The sequence below is a fragment of the Oncorhynchus kisutch genome, linkage group LG7 (assembly GCF_002021735.2).
Source record: "Oncorhynchus kisutch isolate 150728-3 linkage group LG7, Okis_V2, whole genome shotgun sequence".
NCBI classification, from domain to species: domain Eukaryota; kingdom Metazoa; phylum Chordata; class Actinopteri; order Salmoniformes; family Salmonidae; genus Oncorhynchus; species Oncorhynchus kisutch.
In genome coordinates, this window is record NC_034180.2 from 36,481,756 (window position 1) to 36,504,316 (window position 22,561).

At 41.7% G+C, this 22,561-nt stretch overlaps 2 protein-coding genes across 2 annotated transcripts; both read right to left on the minus strand.

Moving 5' to 3' along the window:
• Window positions 1-287: 287 nt before the first annotated feature.
• Window positions 288-11,950, minus strand: LOC109894570 (BSD domain-containing protein 1-like). Its single transcript, XM_020488155.2, has 11 exons — window positions 11,727-11,950; window positions 11,050-11,113; window positions 10,685-10,801; window positions 9,921-10,088; window positions 8,152-8,206; window positions 7,677-7,792; window positions 4,771-4,839; window positions 3,235-3,319; window positions 2,607-3,110; window positions 1,939-2,042; window positions 288-1,820 (listed from the first exon to the last, which is right to left on the minus strand). Exons 1-11 carry the CDS (start codon window positions 11,735-11,737, stop codon window positions 1,791-1,793), a joined length of 1,323 nt encoding a protein of 440 aa, XP_020343744.1. The 5' UTR covers window positions 11,738-11,950; the 3' UTR covers window positions 288-1,790.
• A 3,399-nt stretch (window positions 11,951-15,349) lies between these two features.
• On the minus strand, window positions 15,350-16,358 carry LOC109894571 (oligodendrocyte transcription factor 3-like). Its single transcript, XM_020488156.2, has one exon. The coding sequence runs from the start codon at window positions 16,106-16,108 to the stop codon at window positions 15,350-15,352; it is 759 nt and encodes a 252-aa protein (XP_020343745.1). The 5' UTR covers window positions 16,109-16,358.
• Window positions 16,359-22,561: the final 6,203 nt, after the last annotated feature.

Sequence of the window (22,561 nt, forward strand, 5' to 3'; positions counted from 1 at the left end):
CGGTAATCAAACTTTATATTTTCCCGCAAAAAGAAATTAAACGTTCAACCAAAATAAACTGTCAACCTTCCATGTGGTGCGTAAAACCAGAATGATGACACCTGTCTGACGACGTTACCTTGGCAAGGTGTGTGCCAACATAATGGCAAAGATGATGCCCTGAACGTTCAGCTCTTGATGAGTTCACATTTCTAGCATTTTCTAGAAACCCAGCTTTAGCCATTTTTTTCTAAAAGTGTACCTATTAGGAACATGATCTTTTTTGGAAATCCAACTCACATTAACTATTCATTTACATGAGACTCTTTTTAATGACAATGATCATTTGAAAAATAGAGGAAAATATAATTGCCTAAAATTAACAGCTTTAAACGTATTGTTTAAAGTGCAAATATATGTATTAACGTGAAATACATAGATAACTTGAGACATGCAACATATCAATCAATTCATTATAAACAGGTCATTCCTTTAGCAACTACAAGCTAGTAAGCGACCTTACAACTTAAAACAGTACACCTGCTGTACAACAGTTTGCATAAGTGATTGCCCTGACATGCAAAACAATGCTCAGAGAAATAACAACATTCACATGAAAAGCAGTAATTGTAGAGATCTATACACTAAATCTTTATGCTTTGAGTCTTGGCCACAGTTTAGAAGACAATTATGACAATAAAATAGCAGAATAGTATGAAGCAATACTGCAGAATGAAGCTAGTCTATACTGTATTGTTAAATAAATCAAGCAGACAAAGCCCTGATTTCCTCTTGGCTCTCTGCAACTCCATACTCAGAGCTATTGTGCAGTATATATGTCCATACTAAGCAGGCTGTGGGATCTCATTAATTATTTAACATCAGAAATAACATGACAACAGGCCATACCTCCTCAGACATCCAAGCCCAATACTCTGGCACCATGGCACCTGAAACATTTTGCAGCCTCTTTATTGCGTCATTATCATCTTCTCTTTTGACGATTGACAATAAATGAGACCCTTACCCATCCAGAATAATATTAGACGTGGACTAATGGAATAATAGATGATTGTAGCAGAGACAGGAACTAAAGCAGAAACGTGGCCCATGGAGGTCACAGAAGAGCTGATATGTTCAGGTCAATTACTTAGCAGGGCAGGGATGAAAACAGACAGAATGGCAATGTGTGACAAAACATTTGGATATCTTGTCTACACTATCACTCGTCTGCCAAGGTCATATGTATCTGGGGTTGGGAGTGAATCCGAAATGAATGCTCTCTTATGAATATTCACTTGCATAAGATAGACGAGTTAGTTTCTTTTTTAAAAGTTTAAATCGATATATTCACCATTCAATAAATCACATGAAGAATTTCATCTCATGAAAGGTGATAGGCAGCGTGACAGTTTAATGGCTATTCTTCAGCCTAAAGTGAAGTAATAATTCCCGCCACTCATAACTTTGAAGAAGTTCACTAGCAACAATTTACATGTACTTAATGGCATTTCAGAAGATAGAGAGGGAGCAGCAGCTTTCAAGAAATAACCAAAAAGACTGAGTAAATCGGCATTGAAACCTATATGCACAAACTGACAGCTGATGGTGCCTTGGCTCTAATCGTATTGTCTTGGATTGCCATTGCTATGCTAGCGCCTTCAGCAACATGGTCCAAACCAAAGGGACATTCCCCTACGAACAAACGTGACACGGTGACGGCGTGGACAGAGGTAAAACACGTTAAGCATGGTTCGTCTGCCGAGAACTCGCTTTAATGGCGGGATAGAAACAGTATGCCACAGCAATCATCAGTTCCAGTTCTCCCAGTCCTCCTCCAGCTGAAAAATAAAACATTTAATTTAGTTAAACATAATTGAACTAACTAGGCATGTTCTTTATTGTTACAGTTTAGGGTTAGAAGAAATGCAACAGGAACATTTTGTATTTATTGCCCACCTCTCCTGTAGCCTCAACTCTAGAGAGCACCATCTGGACCTCGTCTTCTGTCATGTCCAGGTCAAAGTCCTTCTCCCAGTCCTCACTGACATCTGTGCTGGACCCTGCAGGGGTCACGGTGAAGCACAGGATCAGATGGGACCACTTAACACTCTTCTAGAATACTATTCTTGCACTGGCTCTATGCACGCTCACTGAACTCTACCCACACATACTACACTGACACTCCAACACACACACGCATGCATATTGATCACACACACACACACACACACACACACACACACACACACACACACACACACACACACACATTATGTTTATCTATCCTGATTGCCTAGTCACTTTTACTCCTACCTACATGTACATATTACCTCAACTACCTCGTACCCCTGCACATTGACTCGGTATCAGTACTTCTTATATATTCCCTGGTTGTTGTTGTTTTATTGTGTTACCGTTTCCATTTTTCCCTTCTTATTCACTAATTAGAACAGTTTTCTTACTTTTAACTCTGCATTGTTGGGAAACTGCTCATATGTAAGCATTTCATGGTAAACTCTACACCTGTTGTATTCGGTGCATGTGCCAAATAAAAATGTGTTTGATTTTGATTTGATGAACAGCTTAGGCCCTCACACCAATAACTGAATAGAATGTCCTTTTACCTTTCTTGCCATTGTTTGAAGGTGTAGACTTCCCGCTGTCAGAGTTGAGCTCAAACACCCTCAGGTCCTGGGGCCCCTCAGTCTCTGGTCTGATGGTGGTAGCTGGGGCCTGGACTGTGGTAGCTGGGGCCTGGACTGTTATTCTCTCAGCTGTAGCCTTCTCTGTGGGCTCAGGCTGGGCTGGGGCCTCTAACTGAACCCTCTTCTCCTCCTCCTGCTGCCCCTCTGGCTCTTTCTCCTCCAGGCTGGCCTTGCTGAGTTTCTGGGACAGCTCCACGACTGCAGGCTGTGGCCTGGCTGGTCTCACCTCCACCTGGGTGGGCAGGCTGCCACTGTCGCTGCTCAGGGAGAGGGGAGAGGAGCGCTCCCCGCTCGGAGACGGGATGGGGCTGAGTGGGGTCGTCGCCATTGTGACTGGTGTAAGTGGGGACAGCTGGGTAGCAGGGTCGTCCAATGGGGGCGTGAAGTCCAGGCGAGATGAAGACGTGGCGCCAAGGAAGTCATCTGGGGTAGAAATAAGGGAGAAAACAGTGAGTCATGAGACAGACCTGACTAGTCTGACTGACTTCTTTCAGGTCACATCTCACAGAAGACATTTCACCATTGTGAAATTCCCTATCCAACATACCTTCATCCTCCTCCTCCCAGCCCAGAGCCTCTGTGTGGGAAGTCTGCTCTGCTCTCTGCTTCAAGGCCACTCGCCTGGCCTCCTCCTGGTGGTCAGTCACATTAGTAACCCATCAGCAGAACACTACCGGCTTTTTACTGTATCTATTTATCAGATAAGGTGATGATATGAAGTGGGGACAGGGATTTTAACTGGGAAATTCTCTAATAAACATAGCTTACCTGTGAAATAGTTGCACTGAATACATTGTCTGATACCTCCATTTTGTCAGCATGCAGCACACAAAATATCATAAAAATACATGCACTTTCCAGAAAGGGAGGGAGAGGATTGGAATGAGCTTTGGAAGAGGGGGCTTGGGCTTTGTTAGGACACACAGGAAAGTGTCCGAATCCAAATCAAATAGCGGGAGATTTGGTTCTGTGTGCCAAGATTAGTCTTCCAAGAGTCTACTAAGCTACCAGAGCTCTGAGGTAGAGTCCTGCACAGGCATGAATTGTAAGCCAGAGCCCTACCCATGCACGCTACGTTCAACCCTTATCCTACCCAGGTCCGATTGACTCTGCCAAATATAAGGCCCTCTCGGCCAGAAATAAGAAATAACTTCCTCTGTTAGTAAATCCATAAGCTACTCATGGAGCTCTGAGTATCCATGGCAACAGCTCCGCTTGGGCTGCTCTGCTCACTGACGAGACAGAGAGCAGTTAGTCACTCTAAACTAACAATACTCACGGAATATTATTATTTTCTGTGAAATAATCTCTCCTGTCTTATATTTGATGAGGTTGAAGCACTTCTGACAATGTTATGATCTTAGTCAGATATCACTGTACAGCACAGCATAGCACTAGCAAATGGCTCAGTTTCAAAATGTTAGTGATTAATTTATTTGCATTTTATTTAACCTTCATTTAACTAGGCAAGACGGTTAAAAACAAATTCTTATTTACAATGACGGCCTACCCCAACCAAACCCTAACTCAGACGAAGCTGGACCAATTCTGCGCCGCTCTATGAGATTCCCAATCACGGCCAGTTGTGATACAGCCTGGAATCGAACCAGGGTCTGTAGTGACGCCTCTATTACTGAGATGCAGTGCCTTTCTGCCCCTGAGCAAGGCAGTTAACCCACTGTTCCCTGGGCAGAGGGGTTGGGTTAAATGCAGAAGACACATTTCAGTTGAATACATTCAGTTGGACAACTGACTAGGTAACCCCCTTTGCGTTTCCATTTAAACAACTGCGCCACTCGGGAGCCCCAAAATCCTCTTTAGTGATACTCAAGCTCTGCCCGTAACCTAGTTATTGATGAAAAAACAGCCACTATCCAGCCCTAACTCTACATATAATATTGGGGGCTCGGGTTGGGTAGCAGAGCTCTACTCTGAGGTAGGAGCCTCTCTCCAAAGTGATCTACAACTGGCCAGCAGGGGCGCAGTTTACATTCTAACATGGGATTCTGATAGAAGAGGGTGCATGATGGTTCATGAGAGCTATACATGCCAGTAACAAAACAAAAAAAAGTGAGTGAATTACCTGGTCCAACTGAAAGACTTTGTAGAAATACCGCTGCCAGAATTCAGAATGGGCTACAGCTGCTGGCACCTATGGATGAAAATACTTACTCAACGCACAGAGCATTTAAAAAAGTTATTCACTTCTATTTAACTTCTATGAGATAAGTTCTGAACAGGAGGGTTATAAAGTAGGGTTGGGCGATGTCAACCTTTGTCCTATCGTGATTATGTACTCATAAAACATTGTGATGTATGCTGGTATTGGCCAACAAAAAGATAAACAAATATAAAACATGACTAAAGATAACACTGAAAGCCTGGGCAGACGCTAAGTGCAGGCAAATCTTTTCTAATATTTCTTTCTGGTGGAGTTTCAGCATGGAACAGGTGTGTGTGTGTGACTCGTACACATGACGGAGCAAAGTGACAGTCAACTGAAGATGAACGGGCTGTCTTACTGCATTAAGAGTTAGGTTATAAATCATTGGGTGGATAAGAAATCCAAGGCTTAAAAACAAAGGTGTCCATGTATGCCGATGACTCAAGTTTTATATTAAGTCCGTAAACTAGATCCCTGCAATCCCTGCAGTTTACCAATAAAATGGGCTGATGGTGAAGTAGACATAGTTGGTATGCATATTACAAAAAATATAAATGAGCTCTCCACAATGAATTTCAATAGAAAACTTGTAACCATGGAGAAGTAAATTCCTGTCTATTTTATGGAAAAATTGCCCTGATTAAGTCCTTATTCATGTCTCAGTTTACTCACTTATGGTGCTGCCTACTCCTGATGATTCGTTTTTCAAATTATATGAGCAAGAAATATTTTGCTTTATCTGGGTTGCTTAATTAACCAGACAAGATAAAGCATGCCTATCTCTATAATGAATATGAAGTGGGTGGGTTGAGATTATTAAATCGAAAAGAACTAAACCGCTCTCTAAAAGCTTCACTTATCCAAAGCTTCTACCCCAACCCATAAGACTGCTGAACAATTAATAAATTGGCCACCCAGGCTACTTACATTGGCGACCTTCCCCCTTTGTTTTTAACACTGCTACTACTCGCTGTTTATTATCTATGCATAGTCACTTTATGACTACCTACAAATACAAATGACCTCAACTAACCTGTACCCCCGCACACTGACTGGGCACCGGTACCCCTGTATATAGCCTTGCTATTGTTATTTTATTGCTTATTTTTTGTTTACTTATATATTTATTGAACTGCATTGTTGGTTAAGGGATTGTAAGTAAGCATTTCACAGTAAGGTCTACAACTGTAGTATTTGGAGGAGGTGACAAATACAATTTGATTTGACTTCATGCTTCTCAGCTAAAATTATTGTACAGAATTCTTGCCACCAACAAAATGTTGAATATTTGGAGCATAGAGTCATTGCAGCTCTACAGATTTTTTGGGGAGGATACAGAATCAATAGACCATTTGTTTTGGTATTGCCCTCAGGTACCCTGTTTCTGGTCTCAGGTTCAGGAATGGCTGAAAATGCATAACATGAATCAAAACTTTACCCAAGAAATAGAATTGTTGGGAGAACTGGTCAGTCAATTACTAATACTCTCATTTAAAGTATTTAACTTTAACTCACAATTTTGTGGATTCTATTCAATTAGATGTTAAACATCACAGCACAGTTGAAAGATATATGGTGCATAGAAATCCGAAGAGGGTGGCCAGCAGAGATCGGTGGGATGGGCTGAGGGAAGCTGAGGGTTGGGATGTGGAATTGGAGACAAGTGGTAGTGGAGTTGCTGGGAGGGGGATAGAATGACGGACAACGTTTTTACATCTAATGCTTGTTTGCCTAAGGCTGTTACCGTGCAGGTGTCCGTACTCGTATGTACATGCATATACACACTCTCATTCAAACGCACACACATGCACAGACATACATGTAAATAGTGCCATAAATGCACTCAAATGTATTCAGTTGGCCCTGCTGTTATGATTTTTGTTGTCCTTGATGCATTTTGTTTTGGCTTGGGGGGGGGGGGGGGGGGGGGCAGCTCTCGGGAACTGTGGGGGAGGGATCCTGGAGGGCTGGTGGCCTGGCGGTTGGGAGCTTGGGCTGGTGGCTGATAGGTTGCTGGTTTGGGTCCCCGTTTTTGACCTTGTGGGAGACCTGTCGACGTGCTTTGAAGGGAGTTGACCCTGTTTGCTTCTGTGGGCCCCACACGGATCATTTCTTTCTTAATAAGCTTAAACTTTTCATTACATTTTTTCAGTCCATTGATATATTGTTTGATCTCCCCCATTATTAGTCCACTGGCTACCTTATGTTTTTAGACTATTCAAACAACTTTGAGATGAAAGTCAATATATATATAAAAAAAAAAAAAAATAGAGTTCTTAACAGGGTGTTTTTTTTTACCCTCGCAGGTGTCGTCTCCTTCTGACATGAGCTCGTCGTCGTCAGAGCAGATGTTGAGCACGTTAACCAGATGAATTCATTGTTTGAAAGAGAAAGCTTGCATGCATAAAACGATGAAAGCGTACTAGCCCAAAGTCATATTCATAATGAATGGCGAGACAAGGCAATATACCCGATGTTTTTGAAAACAGCTAAACACAATATAGTTAAGGTGTCCGTTATAAATGTTTTATAGATTTAGGCTATAAGGCCCACGCATCTGACAAAGTGAGAGAAACAATTCTTTCTGACTGGACATTTTGCAAAGCTTTGGTGAAATTCCTCACTCTGTCTAGCCTACATTAATTTATTGCGTTCTGAAGGCCTATATAGCATAGGCTATTTATTGAATACTGCGCGGCACCAGGTTCAAATAGGATAAACCATTGTCTGTCACATCACGATGTTGTCACCATTGACAACGGCTGTCAATCATTATTGATAAATTAACATATTGTAATTTGGCCCAACCCTATTAGAAAGTGTACCATTCTGGTGTAAAGGGCCCTGATAGAGGGAGTGTTGACCAGGAGGTCAGAGATCTCTCCTTTCCTCTCCTCCAGGCTGAAGCTGGAGAGCCACGCATCAAACTGCTCTAGGGAACCTGGGACAGAACACAGGACACACAATTAAAAACACAAAACAATATTTTCATGTCCGTTTAAGAACTGCATGAAAATAAGTGGCATAGCAAACTACCCATGTCTTGTCCTGCCAAGTTATTTGCATTCATTGTAATAGGAGTTGACTTTGACCATGATTTATAAAGTATTGGAGTGCAGCTGAGGACATTTAGGGTAGAGTAGACTGAGTAATTATATGGGTGTAAGTCCCTTGTCATTCTGACGGCTTTTTTATGTTTTGAGGGAATGAAGCCGGGTTAGTGACGTTGCATGGCACATGACCTTTTCTTTAATGAGAATAGTGAAGACAGATAGAAAAGAAACATGTGTACTGCCTCACCATCAGGCTCATTGCAGTATGTAGCAGGGTCAGCCTGCAGACTGTAGAGACGAGCCTAGGGAACAAAACACACACTGTAACTCAAATGATCATGTGACATAACATGTGTTCTGATATCTAGTATTGCAACAAAAAGAGACCGTATTTTGTTTGTTTAGTATATTGATAACATTATGCTAATGCTTTCAATAGCCTAATATGCTGTAAACTATTGTCTTTTAACAGTTACATCTCAATATATACACTACCGTTCAAAAGTTTGGGGTCACTTAGAAATGTCCTTGTTTTTGAAAGAAAATTTAAAAAAATGTAAATTAAAATAACAGCAAGTTGATCCGAAATACAGTGTAGACATTGTTAATGTTGTAAATCACTATTGTAGCTGGAAATGTTAGATTTTTTTAATGGAATATATACATAGGTGTACAGAGACCCATTCTCAGCAACTATCACTCCTGTGTTCCAAAGGCACGTTGTGTTAGCTAATCCAAGTTTATTATTTTAAAATGCTTATTGATCATTAGAAAACCCTTTTTCAATTATGTTAGCACAGCTGAAAACTGTAGTTCTGATTAAAGAAGCAATAAAACTGGCCTTCTTTAGACTAGTTGAGTATCTGGAGCATCAGCATTTGTGGGTTCGATTGCAGGCTCAAAATGTCCAGAAATAATGAACTTTACGGAGGTATTTTGGATATAAAAAGAATCTGGATATAAAAAGAATCTTTATGGAACAAAAGGAACATTTGCTGTGTAACTGGGAGTCTCGTGAGTGAAAACATCCAAAGATCAAAGGTAAACGATTAATTTGATTGCTTTTCTGATTTTCGTGAGCAAGCTACCTGATGCGAAGTGTACTTAATGTTTTGTCATGTGATCGATAAATTTACACAAACGCTTGGATTGCTTTCGCTGTAATGCATAATTTCAAAATCTGAGACGACAGGTGGATTAACAGAAGGCTAAGCTGTGATTTCATGAATATTTTTTGTAATATTATTTGACTGGGGCGCTATGCTATTCAGCGGTTGCTGATGACAATTATCCCGCTTAACGGATGGGTAGCATCAAGAAGTTAAAATGATAAACTTGGATTAGCTAACACAATGTGCCAATGGAACACAGGAGTGATGGTTGCTGATAATGGGCCTCTGTATGCCTATGTAGATATTCCATAAAATAAATCTGCCGTTTCCAGCTACAATAGTCATTTACAACATTAACAATGTCTACACTGTATTTCGGATCAATTTGATGTTCTTTTAATGGACAATTTTTTTAAAATTTTCTTTCAAAAACAAGGACATTTCTCAGTGACCCCAAACCTTTGAACGGTAGTGTATATATAAATTCCATGTGTTATTTCATAGTAGTTTTAAGGTCTTCACTATTATTCTACAATGTAGAAAATAGTGAAAGAAAAACCCTGGATTGAGTAGGTGTGTCCAAACTTTTGTGCGTATTTATTTTATTTTATGATTTAAATTTAAAAAAAAAAATGATTTCTTTGATTTGCGTATTTTAGGGCTAAAGCTAAATCCTGTGGATTAACCAGCCTCTACTCTGGAGCTCAGTAACACTTCTAAACCTGACCACACTTACATGTTTGAACAGATTGGGGAAAAATTATAACACATGATGTTAATACATAATTTCTGAGAAACATTCTGGTATATTAGCAGTAAATGTAAAACAGCATGGTATCTAGTCCTTAATTTGTTAAATCACACTGTCATAGTGATAAGCTGAACAAAGTATTAACATACTCACCTTGGTGCTGTCATACACCTCTGTGGTGCCTGCTGGAGTTGCCACTAGCGTGATGACATCACAGTCGATGGTCATGTCCTGGGGAGGAGCGAGGGTGTCTGTTATCACTCCTAAGAAACTGGATAGGCTCTTCTTCACCTTCTCTGTGGTATCAGAGGAGCCCTCCACCTGAAACAAAGTGGGAAAGGTGACATACAACAGTCAGGACGTATATGCCTATAAATAACCAAGTAGTAATTCATATGAACTTATCTAATATGGGTCACTATGACCCATAACTAAAAAAATGGCTACACAGCCTGAGTTGACCCTTGTATTTATTTGTTGGATTGTAGTTGCACTCACAGGGCCCTACACACGCCAACACTCACTCCAACATTTGCTCACACACACACTCATTTATACTGACTCTACACACACCAACTCACATACAATCATCATATACACTGCTGCTACTCTGTTTACCATATATTCTGATGCCTGGTCACCTTACCCCTATATATATCTACCTCTATCCCTCCAGTATCCCTGCACATTATAAATATGGTACTGGAACTGACCCTGTATATAGTATGTTTGCTTACTTTCTCATGTTCTAGTTATTTCTATTTCTCGTGTGGTTTTGCTCTACCTTATGTTATCTTTAGTGTTACATTTGTATTGATTACTGCATTGTTGGGTTTAGAACTAGCAAGAAAGACATTTCACTTTACTTATGCACGTGACATTAAAATGTGAAACTAGTAAAGAACCAAATGGCCTACCGCTAGTTTGCTTCTAACGGCGCTTGCTGTGGCCACGATGGAGCACGCAGCGTCATGTTGCACCACGTTGGAGAACTCTGTCAGGTCACGCTTTATAAATTCATATGCCTCTGATGACTGCAAAAACAATAAAATGTTGGAGTTACATTGACAAGTGCAAATAGAGTACAGTAATATGTCTGTATTATCAGTGTACTCAGTGTACTATCAGTGTACTATTGATTTTCACCTTGTTTTATAATGAGTCATATTGAAGACATTAAATTTGCCTTTTTGATGCACAGAACATAACACAATAGTTTGCGGCTCATTGTGATACTAGAGAGATCATCTGGGGATTCGTGCAGGCTAGCATGGATGTCTACCTTATCTTTGACGGCCTGGAAGCTTTGTTGAAGCCAGCCTCCCCACCAACCGTCACAGCTTTCTCTGAAGTAAAGAGACATAGTGATGACAGAGTATTAAAACGTGATCAACAGGTACTAATGGTGAAATGCATAGCTTACATTGTAGCTATATAACTATTTAGCTAGGCCATTAACGACCAGGTCAGGCAGGATGACAGTGCGCATGGCGTCGAAAGAGATGGTCACCTCGCTTCGCGTTCTTAGGAAACTATGCAGTATTTGATAACAATCTAGCCAGCTTAGCTGAATTGCTAACCAACACCAGTGAATTTGCATTAGCTGTTAGCGAACAAAGCTACGGTGGAAACCATGGAACTGTATTTTTCCAATCACTGTTAATATTTACAACACACTATTAATACGTCTGTCTCCGCGAATAGGCAGTAAACAGTTTGCTAGCCACTGCTAGCTAGCCATCGAGCTAAACAGCTGGTGCAATATTTTTGGTAAACAAAACCCGATTGACTCGAGAACCAGACAAAGCAACTGATTGCATCGTTTTGAAATAGATGAATGTGGCAATAGCTAAATATGAAGGGATGAATATATTACATGAAAGAAAAACATGCTGAGAGTGGGATATATTACGACGGTTAATTTATAAAACAAAAACTATTTTGCGACTTCACACTCACCCTTCAGCCATCTTCAGACCATGACATCACCAATATTTACTGAACTCTGACCCCACTGAATGAGGAAGAAGCTTGTAAAATGCAGTTTTTCAATTTGTATCTTCTTCTAGTAAATACAGTTTTAGGATAGATAGCTGATGTAAAATGTATTATTATTATTTTCCAAATTAATTCTGTTAGCTATTAGCTAGCTACGCTCTGGGCATTTCTTTAGGACTACGGTGTCTGCAAAGGATCAAGCTTCGCGTTGGTAGGCTGCTGCGCTGGCGTTGCTGGTGCAATAACTTTATGAAAACTAAATCTAACATTGCGTTCAAATTCTCCTTACAAAATGTATCATAATTGAACACCAACCTTGCACCCACTTGTATTTATTATCAAGTCCAGCTAAAGTGAAAGTTATCGAAATATTTCAAAATAAGCCTTTAGGGCTGAGCCAGTTGTTATAGGTTTGCATATTTGGCTAAGTATGCCCTTTCAAAGTTTGTATCACTAATTTTAATGGAATGCGCATTATGCAATTACTTTTTAAATGGTTTATGAAAATGTTCATGGTCTATACCCTATCCTTTTTAATTAGTTTGAGCTTGTTCAGTATTATAAATAAGTAAAAAATCTGGCCTGCCAGTCAATAGCACTCTCTCCTAGAGAGAGGTCTGAAAATGTAGGTAATGAAGCAACACATTATAAGATTTAACTCACCTAGCCACATGATTAGTAATCAAATCCGCCCGTATGTGACTCGATCTTTAATGGGTCTACATTAATTCCCAGACCAGTGGGTTGTTGACCCTATCCCAGCTGCTTTCCCCCTCATCAGTATGCAGGGTGAAGGGATCCCGACTTTACTGAACTGATAGTAAAATGGTCAGGCTGCAAGCTTCTGGAGGAGAGCTCTCCCCTAATTGAAGATCCCCTGTATCCAGACGCAGCACAATGTGTGCGTATGTTCTCCAATATGTCTCTCCTGTCCAGACCCTCAATCCCCCTAATTGGCTCCTTCAGTTCCCTAATTAACGCTGTCGATCCTGTCTACTGCTGAGCCCAGGGTAACACACACCCTTCTATTGATTAGCATTCCCTCCTGTTAACTCATCCATCTGTGTCTATGGGGTGGGGGCCATCAGCTATCATGATCATGACTACTGCATACAATAGTGAAAATTCTGACCACACAGTCTTTACTCTCCACTCATTTGAAAAAACGTGGGACTTTTCTTTTCTCTGATGCTGCAGTGCATTGTGTCGCTTTCAGATTTTTTTCTTCCTACTGAAAAAGCTGTTGAATTTTAGAATGTTTTTGCCCTTAATGTTTATATTTTGTTTTTGAGTGTCATTTTTAATGGATAAGCGGCAAATATTGTCAAGCTGTTCGTGGTAATGTAGAAATAGGCCTGCAGTCATTAAACATGACAAAACCTTTACATTTAAAGCCCTTTTACATTCACACATCCTATGTTATATGTGTTTGATGTGGATTGCCGTAAACGTGGTAGCATATTCACAGCATATGCTCCCAACATACTGTATATACTTCAGACTGCACATAACAGGTCAGCATATGGTAAAAGCACTATGATGACAACAGTGGCTGGTCATAATGGCCCAGAAAGGCACTGTCAGTATTGTATGATTTAAGATGCATATCAATTGCACACCACACAGACACACACCCTCACACCCTCACACACTCCCGCACCCTCTCCATCCTGCTGCTGCTGCTCCGTGGGTTAACACCATCTGCTAACGATCAGGAAACACCAGCTTTGCACAAGTCAATGTCCCTAATTATCCACCTAAAGGAGGGAGGACACCAAAGGGAGGCCGACCCCACTAATCCCCACAATGTGTTCTACTTCCCATTCCCACCTGTGCCCAAATAAAGGGGGGCCTAGTGGGAGGACCCAGGATCCAAGTGTCAGGGGACCAGGGACCAGGTGATGCCAGAGCGCCTGTCCCCACCACAGAAGGCCCCTCCCCGGGCTAGGCTGGCAGCTGCCTCCCCCCACTGGGACGTCCCACAGCTGACAGTCCCAGAGTACTGACAGGGGTTCTTTACAGTGTCAATAGCCCCATAAATTAGAGCTAACCGCCTTTGTGGCGGGCGATGTGTCAGGCCTTTTGGCCCAACAGCGCTTGTTACCATGATGAAATGTAGATTGAATGGAGGGGGCCTGTGTCCCAGGCACGAGAGCTTGGCCTCCCCCGGTCTTTGTGTCCCGTGCATGGCTATTGTCCAGCTCTATTCAGAGCTCTCATGGAGGAGGGGGTTGAAGGGGGACTGAGGAGTTACATCTCTTTATTTCTCCCCTGATCTCCACCTCATCCGTCAGCCATGGGAGGATAAGCATGTATTTTACACGCTTGATTTGTTGCTAAGTGAGGGTGAGCCATTGTTGTGGGTTTGAGTAAATACACGTCTGTGTCATCCATCCCACATATGTCATTGTGCTGAAGTGTTTGGTATAGTTAGTCAATCATTGACTATAAAGTTTTAAAATATCATTGATTTCATGAAAATATATATTTTTTGATCTTTTAAAAACTGAAAAACAAAAACTTTGATATCCTCTGTTTTGATCTGTTGATTTTCAAACACTTGAAATTGCAATGGTGCCATATGAGACTTGGTGTGTATTCTTACGTTGAAACATCCTAAGTAAAAACGGCACGTATTTACTCTTATTGTTCTGATGTGTCATAGGTATGAATACAGGGACAGTGACAAATCCTCTGGCCCATAGATGAGAGGGCCACAGCCCTGTCCCCTGCCTGTGCCAGACAAAAGTGACGCGCCGTCCTGGCGCCCGTACTGCCCTTTCATCTCCCACACCCTGTTGAGGTGAAGATGGATGATCCCAGAGCTCAGAGTGCCATATTCAGCCTCCCTCTGCAGCATTGCATTGTCTGGCCCTTCTCTCTCTCTTTAGCTCAGGGTAGACTTCTCCTCTCCCACCCCTCCCCTCCCCTGCTCAGCACCACTAACTACTGCACCTCCCTGTGCAGTGCACAGTGATGGTAAACTGATAGGGATATCGCTCTTTGTGTTTTACTGTTGTAGTGCTACGTAGCCTGTTTCAGAATGAGAAAGACAAAAGACATGCTGAAAAACACATGCAAATAAAATGGAAACAGATGTAAATAGATTTACAGCAATTTATGTCTCAAGCAAAACAGCAGAACATGTATTTTTTTAAAGGTTTAATTTAGGAAAATAAGACACCTGCAGAAGGACACAGCACTTTCCATCTTTGTCATTTGTTTCAGTAACACTGAATTTCCGATATTGAATAGCAATAGCAGATATTATCGCTGTTACATTCAAAAAAGAGCTTCAAGAACAATAGTATGAAATACAAAGCATAACCAAATTATCTGGCTTAAATTATCTAAGTGTTTCTGTGTGTGCATTTAAATGTTTTCAATATAATCAAGGAATGTAATTTAGAAAAATAGCAGCGGAATACTCAATAGAAGATATATACAAAATATGTACAGGTCCTGGGGGCTACCAATGTATTTTACAGTTCAACCAACAATTTATCTCAGTCCTCAGTCCACTACTTAGTCCTGGGGTGGGCACTGGGCCTCAACTACAGAGCTCAGTCCTGGGTGTCACCTGCTCACTTGCCCATGGAAAAGCTATGCAGGGTGGATGCGTTGGTTGGTAGAGGCTGGCAGAGCGAGCAGGGACAGGGCATACCAGGAAAGTGCCTGTAGGAGCTGGCTAGGTGGAGAGGGTCTTTCAGCAGGCTCTGTACGGGTGCATGGTGGAAGCCCAGGTAGCTTGCAGAGGGTGGTGAGTGTGGGGCTGGAGCCGCGAGAGGCGAAGGGTGGTGGAGAGCCGAGGCCGTGCTACCCACCAGGGAGTGCAGGGACTGGGCCAGGGGGTGTAGGGGGAGGTGAGCTGTGGGGGCCGGAGGGTTGATCCGGCGGTGGCTAGTGCGACTCTGGGAACCACCACCTCCATACACGTCCCCCACCAGCTTCTTCATCTCCTCCAGGGAGCTGGACAGCATGAGGATGTAGTTACGGGCCAACATCAGGGTGGAGATCTTGGAGAGCTTGCGGACGGAGGGCCCCTGGGCATAGGGCATGACCTCCCTCAGGCCGTCCATGGCCTGGTTCAGGTCGTGCATCCTCTTCCTCTCCCTGCCGTTCACCTTCAGCCTCAGGTCCTGCACGTCACCCTCTTTGAGGGTCTTGCTCTTGCCTCCCCCAGCACAGCGGTCAGTCCTGCCCTGCCCAGCGGCCCTGGCTGCCCCCTCCTCCCGGCAGTAGGCTTGGAACATCTTGTTGGAGAAGAAGCTGCCCATGGAGTCATCCACCACCAGATCTGGAGATGAGGAGCGGCTGGAGTTGGAGCCAGCATCAGAGTCCATCTCAACAGATGATGTTTAGAAAATAAATGTAAAACACGAGTGGAAAAAAACAACTAAAACCACAAAGCAATTGAGGTTAGAGCCAAAGATGTTTGTGAAAAGTTCTTGAAAACAAAAAACAAAAAGCTGGATCTTTCTTCACTCTCTGTTGTCTGAGTAGGAAAGCTCACAGTTCCCTGAGGGCCGATGCTCTCTCACTGTCACTTCTGTCAGAGTTCAGTAGATAGCTAGATACAGCAGGCGCAGGCTGTGTCTGGTTCTCGTCGGGGGTCTGTCCCCCTGCAGTCCTACAGGAGTGAATTTATACCCCCAACCCCAACAAAGGAACAATGAGGCGCATAATGAGACATTTAGACTCGCAGCCAATTGCAGAAGGGACACAATTTCACCCCTTGCAGCCCCACCCCGCCCTTACAGCCCCCACCTCCCTACGCCCACACCCATGTTTAACTCCCCTTCATCTCCTTACCTTCTTCTGATCAACTCATACACAGTAGCCCTTCCCTGCAATCAAATGACCTAGTGGCCTCGTGGGTGGAATGTTATTCATATTTTTCATAATTTCATAATTAATTAACATTATTTTTTTTAAGAAGCAGAAAATCTGGTGTTTCTATGTCAAACGGTTTTGTTATATTTTAGTCTTCTGTGATGTATATAAAGTGTCAAATTGGAATGCAACCTCAAAATCAAAGACTATAATAACCATGAGTGTGAGGTGTATACTATTGTTCCAAAGTAGATTTGTTTGACTACCAAGAAACACTCTGTGTGACCCTGATTTAGCCCATTGCAGTAAAGGTTTTTAACTAGAGCAAGCAAGTATTCACACGTACGTGTTAAGGCATACACAACACTGTGTTAACTTAACACAAGACATCTCACAGTCCATCAGACAACCCTCACGTGTTCATGTGAAGATATAAAGGACACAGTTTGTCATCAGGGGTCTACATTTGCAAGTATGTGAAGGCGTTAATGTAATGGTTATGGTGTGATAAACTATGTTTAAATGACTAATGATTATTCCCCCATTAGAGTCAGTGCCAGTGGGACACTGAAATATGTGTTGAATTCTGACATTCACCCAAGCAATGTGTAATGTAGTCAACATTAAAATGTATGTGCTGCCAGTGCTGGACATTGATCACAGTGATGGACATTGATCACAGTGCTGGACATTGATCACAGTGATGGACATTGATCACAGTGCTGGACATTGATCACAGTGATGGACATTGATCACAGTGCTGGACATTGATCACAGTGATGGACATTGATCACAGTGATGGACATTGATCACAGTGATGGACATTGATCACAGTGATGTACATTGAGTACATGTAATGTTTGATCTGTTGCATTTCATTTGGAGGGAAATGTAACCAAATATTCAAAAAATACCTCCATCTCAATAAGAATATGAAAATTAGGTCAATAATAAACCTGAAATATTTAGTACTGCCTCTTGTCTTCACTTAAAGGCTAATATAGTATTCTTGACATGGTCATATAAAATACAGTTATATGAAACCCTGCATGTGGTGCTTAAACCTAGACAAGAACGGTGTTAATGGCAGGCTAAGTACAATTCAACTGTGGATGAAGACAATGGGGTCAGATTCAATAAGACTTAGCCCCCAAACAGTCTGCGAAATCACATCACTATCACTGGAAGGGGGTCCTGGAGAGGGGAGGAGGTAGTTAAAAAGATACTAAAGAGTGGGCGATGCAATGCATTGTCGTGCCCTCATTCAGCCGCAAAGCCCTTCAGATTGGGCCGGTTAACTTTCTAAGATCCAGTGTAGCGTGGCTATTCCTCCATGGCTCTGCAGTGGCCATAGAGGCTTCATTAACATCACTATAACACACACTGTGTGTGTGCTGGTTCATACGGACTCTGATTACTCACACAACACAGCTTATAACACTTTCCTGAAGTGACACAACACAGAATTTATGTAGATGTTATACGCCATGGACACTTCTGAAAAGAGTGAGGATAATATCAACATGTATACACAGTATATATGTACAGTATGTATGCCCACAACATGCTGAATTGCTTGAGAAAATACCACACAGTTGCTATATTCAAAGCCTACTGGGCACACGCTGGGTTTAATCAACATTGTTTCCAAGTAATTTCAATGAAATTACGTTGAACCAGCGTAGAATAGACATTGAATTGACATCTGTGCCCAGTGGGAGAGAATTATTTTCATTTGGTTGGATATTATCATGCATGGCTCCAGCATGCTGTCCAGATGTCTGGCTGTTTCTCTAATCACATGGCTGAGATATGAAGCCCAGCTCGATCTTTTCTCCGAATCACTCCTCTTATTTTCACTAGCACATTTTTGTCTCTTGCTCTGGAATTTCCTGTGAAATTATGCCAACGTTAACCTAGGGGAAGTATTGTGGGTGGGAGTGTTGGTGAATACACCAGTGCTCTGTGTGTTATGTTGTGTAGTTTCAGTCCTGATGAACAATGTCCCGATGGGCAGAAATGAGAAGTGTAACTCACTTTTGTAACTATTCCTCCCGCTTGTCTAATGCAATACCAACCACGACTCTGCTACTTAGCTTCTCTGACTGGTGCACTGGTACTTCGGTCTCTCTGACTAAGCCTGACTCTAAGAAGTCGACGGTCTTATCGGTGCAGACAGCTGTTGTATTTGTGGACACATTTCAATAGTGTTAGTGAAAACGGACCATAATGAAAATATATTGTTGTTGTCATTGTGATTCTTTGTGCTTTGGTTGCAATCACTGAAGAGGTAGGCTACCGCATTTACAGTGTGTGTATTTTGATAGCCTGTGATGATTGACTGTTTGAATGTAGTCTGTTCTGTAGTACAGGGGTGTCAAAGTCATTCCATGGAGGGCCTTGTATGTGCTGGTTTTGGTTTTTCCTTTAAATTAAGACCTAGACAACCAGGTGAGGGGAGTTTCTTACTAATCAGTGAACTTAATTCATCAATCAAGTACAAGGGAGAAGCAAAAACCCACCGACATTCGGGCCTCTGTGGAATGAGTTTGACACGTGCTGTAATACATACATTTACTCTGTGTGAGTGCATGCATGTGTGTCTGTGTGCTCGTCAAACACACATGCGCAAACATAATTCAAGAGAGAATCAAGTGGGTCTACAAGACCCCCTACCTCTGTTCCTATAGGGGGGCTCTGCAGGGTTCCAAGGCTTGGCCAAGTCTCAGGGATCTTATAATTGGATAAACCTTGAGAGCCAACTTGGGCCATTTGTTCAGAACATATGGATTTGACCATCGTTAGGCTGCTAGCCAAAATGGCTGCAGGGGACTCAGACTCCTAATTGGGTTCGGTCCTAATTAAGTATGTGGGACACAATGGCTCTTATTTCGCTCTTTATTAGTCACACACACTTTATAATGGCTGATTTGACTTTCAAACAGGGACGATGTTCCACACTTCACATCAGGGATACCACTGTTCCATCTACTGTTAATCCTTTCAGGTCTATGGTCTACATATTTCTCTTCTTGAGGGAAGAGCATAAAGGTGACAACATTACCCCTTTTGATGACAACAAGATTTAGGAACATTATGAATCATTACAATAGCTTGAATTTATACAATTAGACCCCTCAAATTCAACTCTGGACCTCGAAGCCAGTGCAACTGCTTTTTAAAATTGTTCCCCTCTAATCAGGGACTGATTTAGATCTGGGACACCAGGTGTCTGCAATTAATTATCAGGTGGAACAGAAAACCAGCAGGCTCTGGACCTTGTAAGAGTTGAATAACCCTGCCATATACTCCAGCCAGTACCGGGACATGAACTCAGTCACTGTCACTAGCCGACTACCACCCGGTTATTCAACCCTGCACCTTAGAGGCTGTTGCCGTATGTACATAGATATGGAATCAATGGTCACTTTAATAATGGAACACTTGTAACTTCAATAATGTTTACATCTGTTTAACTCATTTCATATGTACTGTATATACTATTCTAGTCAATGCCATCCTAGTCAACTATTGCTGTACATATACTGTTGTATTCTACAGATATATTAAATATTCTATCCACATACTGTCCATAAGGTCTATACATCCCAGCACATACACATATATGTATATATACACAGTACCAGTCAAAGGTTTGGACACACCTACTCATTCAAGGGTTTTTCTTTATTTTTACTATTTTCTACACTGTAGAATAATAGTGAAGACATAAAAACTATGAAATAACACATATGGAATCATGAAGTAACCCAAAAAGTGTTAAACAAATCAAAATATATTTTATATTTGAGATTCTTCAAAGTAGCCAGCCTTTGCCTTGATGACAGCTTATCCTCTTCAGCAGAGTTAACTCTGGGTTTTCCTTTCCTGTGGCGGTCCTGTGGCGGTCATGAGAGCCAGTTTCTTCATAGCGCTTGATGGTTTTTGCGACTGCACTTGAAGAAACTTACCTAAACTTTGAATTTGAGACTGGTGTTTTGCGGGTACTATTTATTAAAGCTGCCAATTGAGGACTTGTGAGGTGTCTGTTTCTCAAACTAGATACTCTAATGTACTTGTCTTCTTGCTCAGTTGTGCAACAGGGCCTCTCACTCCTCTTTCTATTCTGGTTAGAGCCAGTTTGCGCTGTTCTGTGAAGGGAGTAGAACACAGCGTTGTACGAGATCTTCCGTTTCTTGGCAATTTCCCGCATGGAATAGCCTTGATTTCTCAGAACAAGAACTGACTGATGAGTTTCAGAAGAAAGGTCTTTGTTTCTGGCCATTCTGAGCCAGTAATTGAACACACAAATACTGATGCTCCAGATACTCAACTAGTCTAAAGAAGGCCAGTTTTATTGCTTCTTTAATCAGAACTACAGTTTTCAGCTGTGCTAACATAGTTGCAAAAGGGTTTTCTAATGATCAATTATCCTTTTAAAATTATGAACTTGGATTAGCTAACACAACGTGCCATTGGAACACAGGAGTGATGGTTGCTGATAATGGGCCTCTGTACGCCTATGCAGATATTCCATACTAAAAAATCTGCCGTTTCCAGCTACATTAGTCATTTACAACATTAACAATGTCTACACTGTATTTCTGATCAATTTGATGTCATATTAATGGAAAATAATGTGCTTTTCTTTTAAAAACAAGGACATTTATAAGTGACCCCAAACATTTGAACGGTAGTGTACATATATATATATATATATATATATAATATAATACTCCAGATTCAAACATTGCTCATCCTAATATTTATATATTTCTTAACTGCATTCCTTTGCTTTTAGTTTTGTGTGTAATGTTGTGATTTGTTAGATATTACTGCACTGTTGGAGCTAGGAACACAAGTATTGCGCTAAACCCGCAATAACAATGGCTAAATATGTGTATTCGACCAAAACAATTTGATTTGATTTGATTAATGAACAACATGTGAAAAACACATTAACAACAAGAGAGTAGATGAACAGTCCTGCTCTGTCTGCATGTGTAAATGTGAGAGCCTCGTAAAACCCTCTCTCCTTCATTGTTATTCATGTGTTTACAGAAGCGATGGGCCACACACAGAGAGAGAAGGGATGAAAGAGCAGCCAACCTCCGCTCTCTTTTACCCTGAATTAAAGTGTTTGACTTTCCTCTCTGACCGGTGCCTTTAAAGACCTCTCTCTCTATTCAGGGCCTCCGTGAGTTTCCATTTTGAGGTTTAGGGACCCCTTCGGCCACCTCTTGGGGTTCACGTCCTATGAAAGTGCTCAGGTGACCAGAAAATTAGGGCATTATCACAGGCATATGCTTGTAGCGACAGAGGATCAGGCCAGATTAGACCCAACATGGCTCAATAAAGTACTAAACTGAGGAGTAAACACTGGCCTGTGTACCGTGTGGCTCCCCTACTCTCTCTCTGACATTGTTGAACAGGATCAGTAGAGATGCTCTGTACACATCAGGCCTTAATCTGGACCTACGGGTGACAGGACAACACCACAGAAGACAACAGAATCAAAGACAACAACAGTAACGACAGAAAGAGAGATAGACTGGCAAGAGACTCTCATCATCTCTCCATCTCAAACCCTCACTTTGTTTTTGAAGTTTGCCGTGGGACAGATTCCCCAAAAGCCGACCGGCAATGTTATCAGAAAAATATATTTAGAGTTTGATTCATTTGCTCACTTCAACTGTCTGCAAAAGAGTTATCAAGTTGTTTCAGAGTTTAGATGAACAGCCTTACAAGTGTTCTGTGAACAGGGAGCGCAGCCCATTGTCATCACCGAGCACTAGCACAAACAGCACTGTGATTTATTCATTTACACAGCCTGAAACAATTGCATTATCTCAACCATAAAAACAAGACAAGGATGCTATGAAATTCCCCCGGGATGTTTATGAGTCACTTAAGAGTCCAATAACTTTCCCTGCACGCTGTTCTTTAGGTCCCTTAATCTTTAA

Bases quoted from the DNA above. Each gene is read 5' to 3' on its own strand.
- LOC109894570 (XM_020488155.2), bottom strand. The intron at 3,111-3,234 runs GTATGTTGGATA...TTTCTACCCCAG, and splicing joins CTGGGAGGAGGAGGATGAAG to ATGACTTCCTTGGCGCCACG. The intron at 2,043-2,606 runs GTAAAAGGACAT...TGACCCCTGCAG, and splicing joins TTCAAACAATGGCAAGAAAG to GGTCCAGCACAGATGTCAGT.
- LOC109894571 (XM_020488156.2), bottom strand. From the start codon at position 16,108: ATGGACTCTGATGCTGGCTCCAACTCCAGCCGCTCCTCATCTCCAGAT.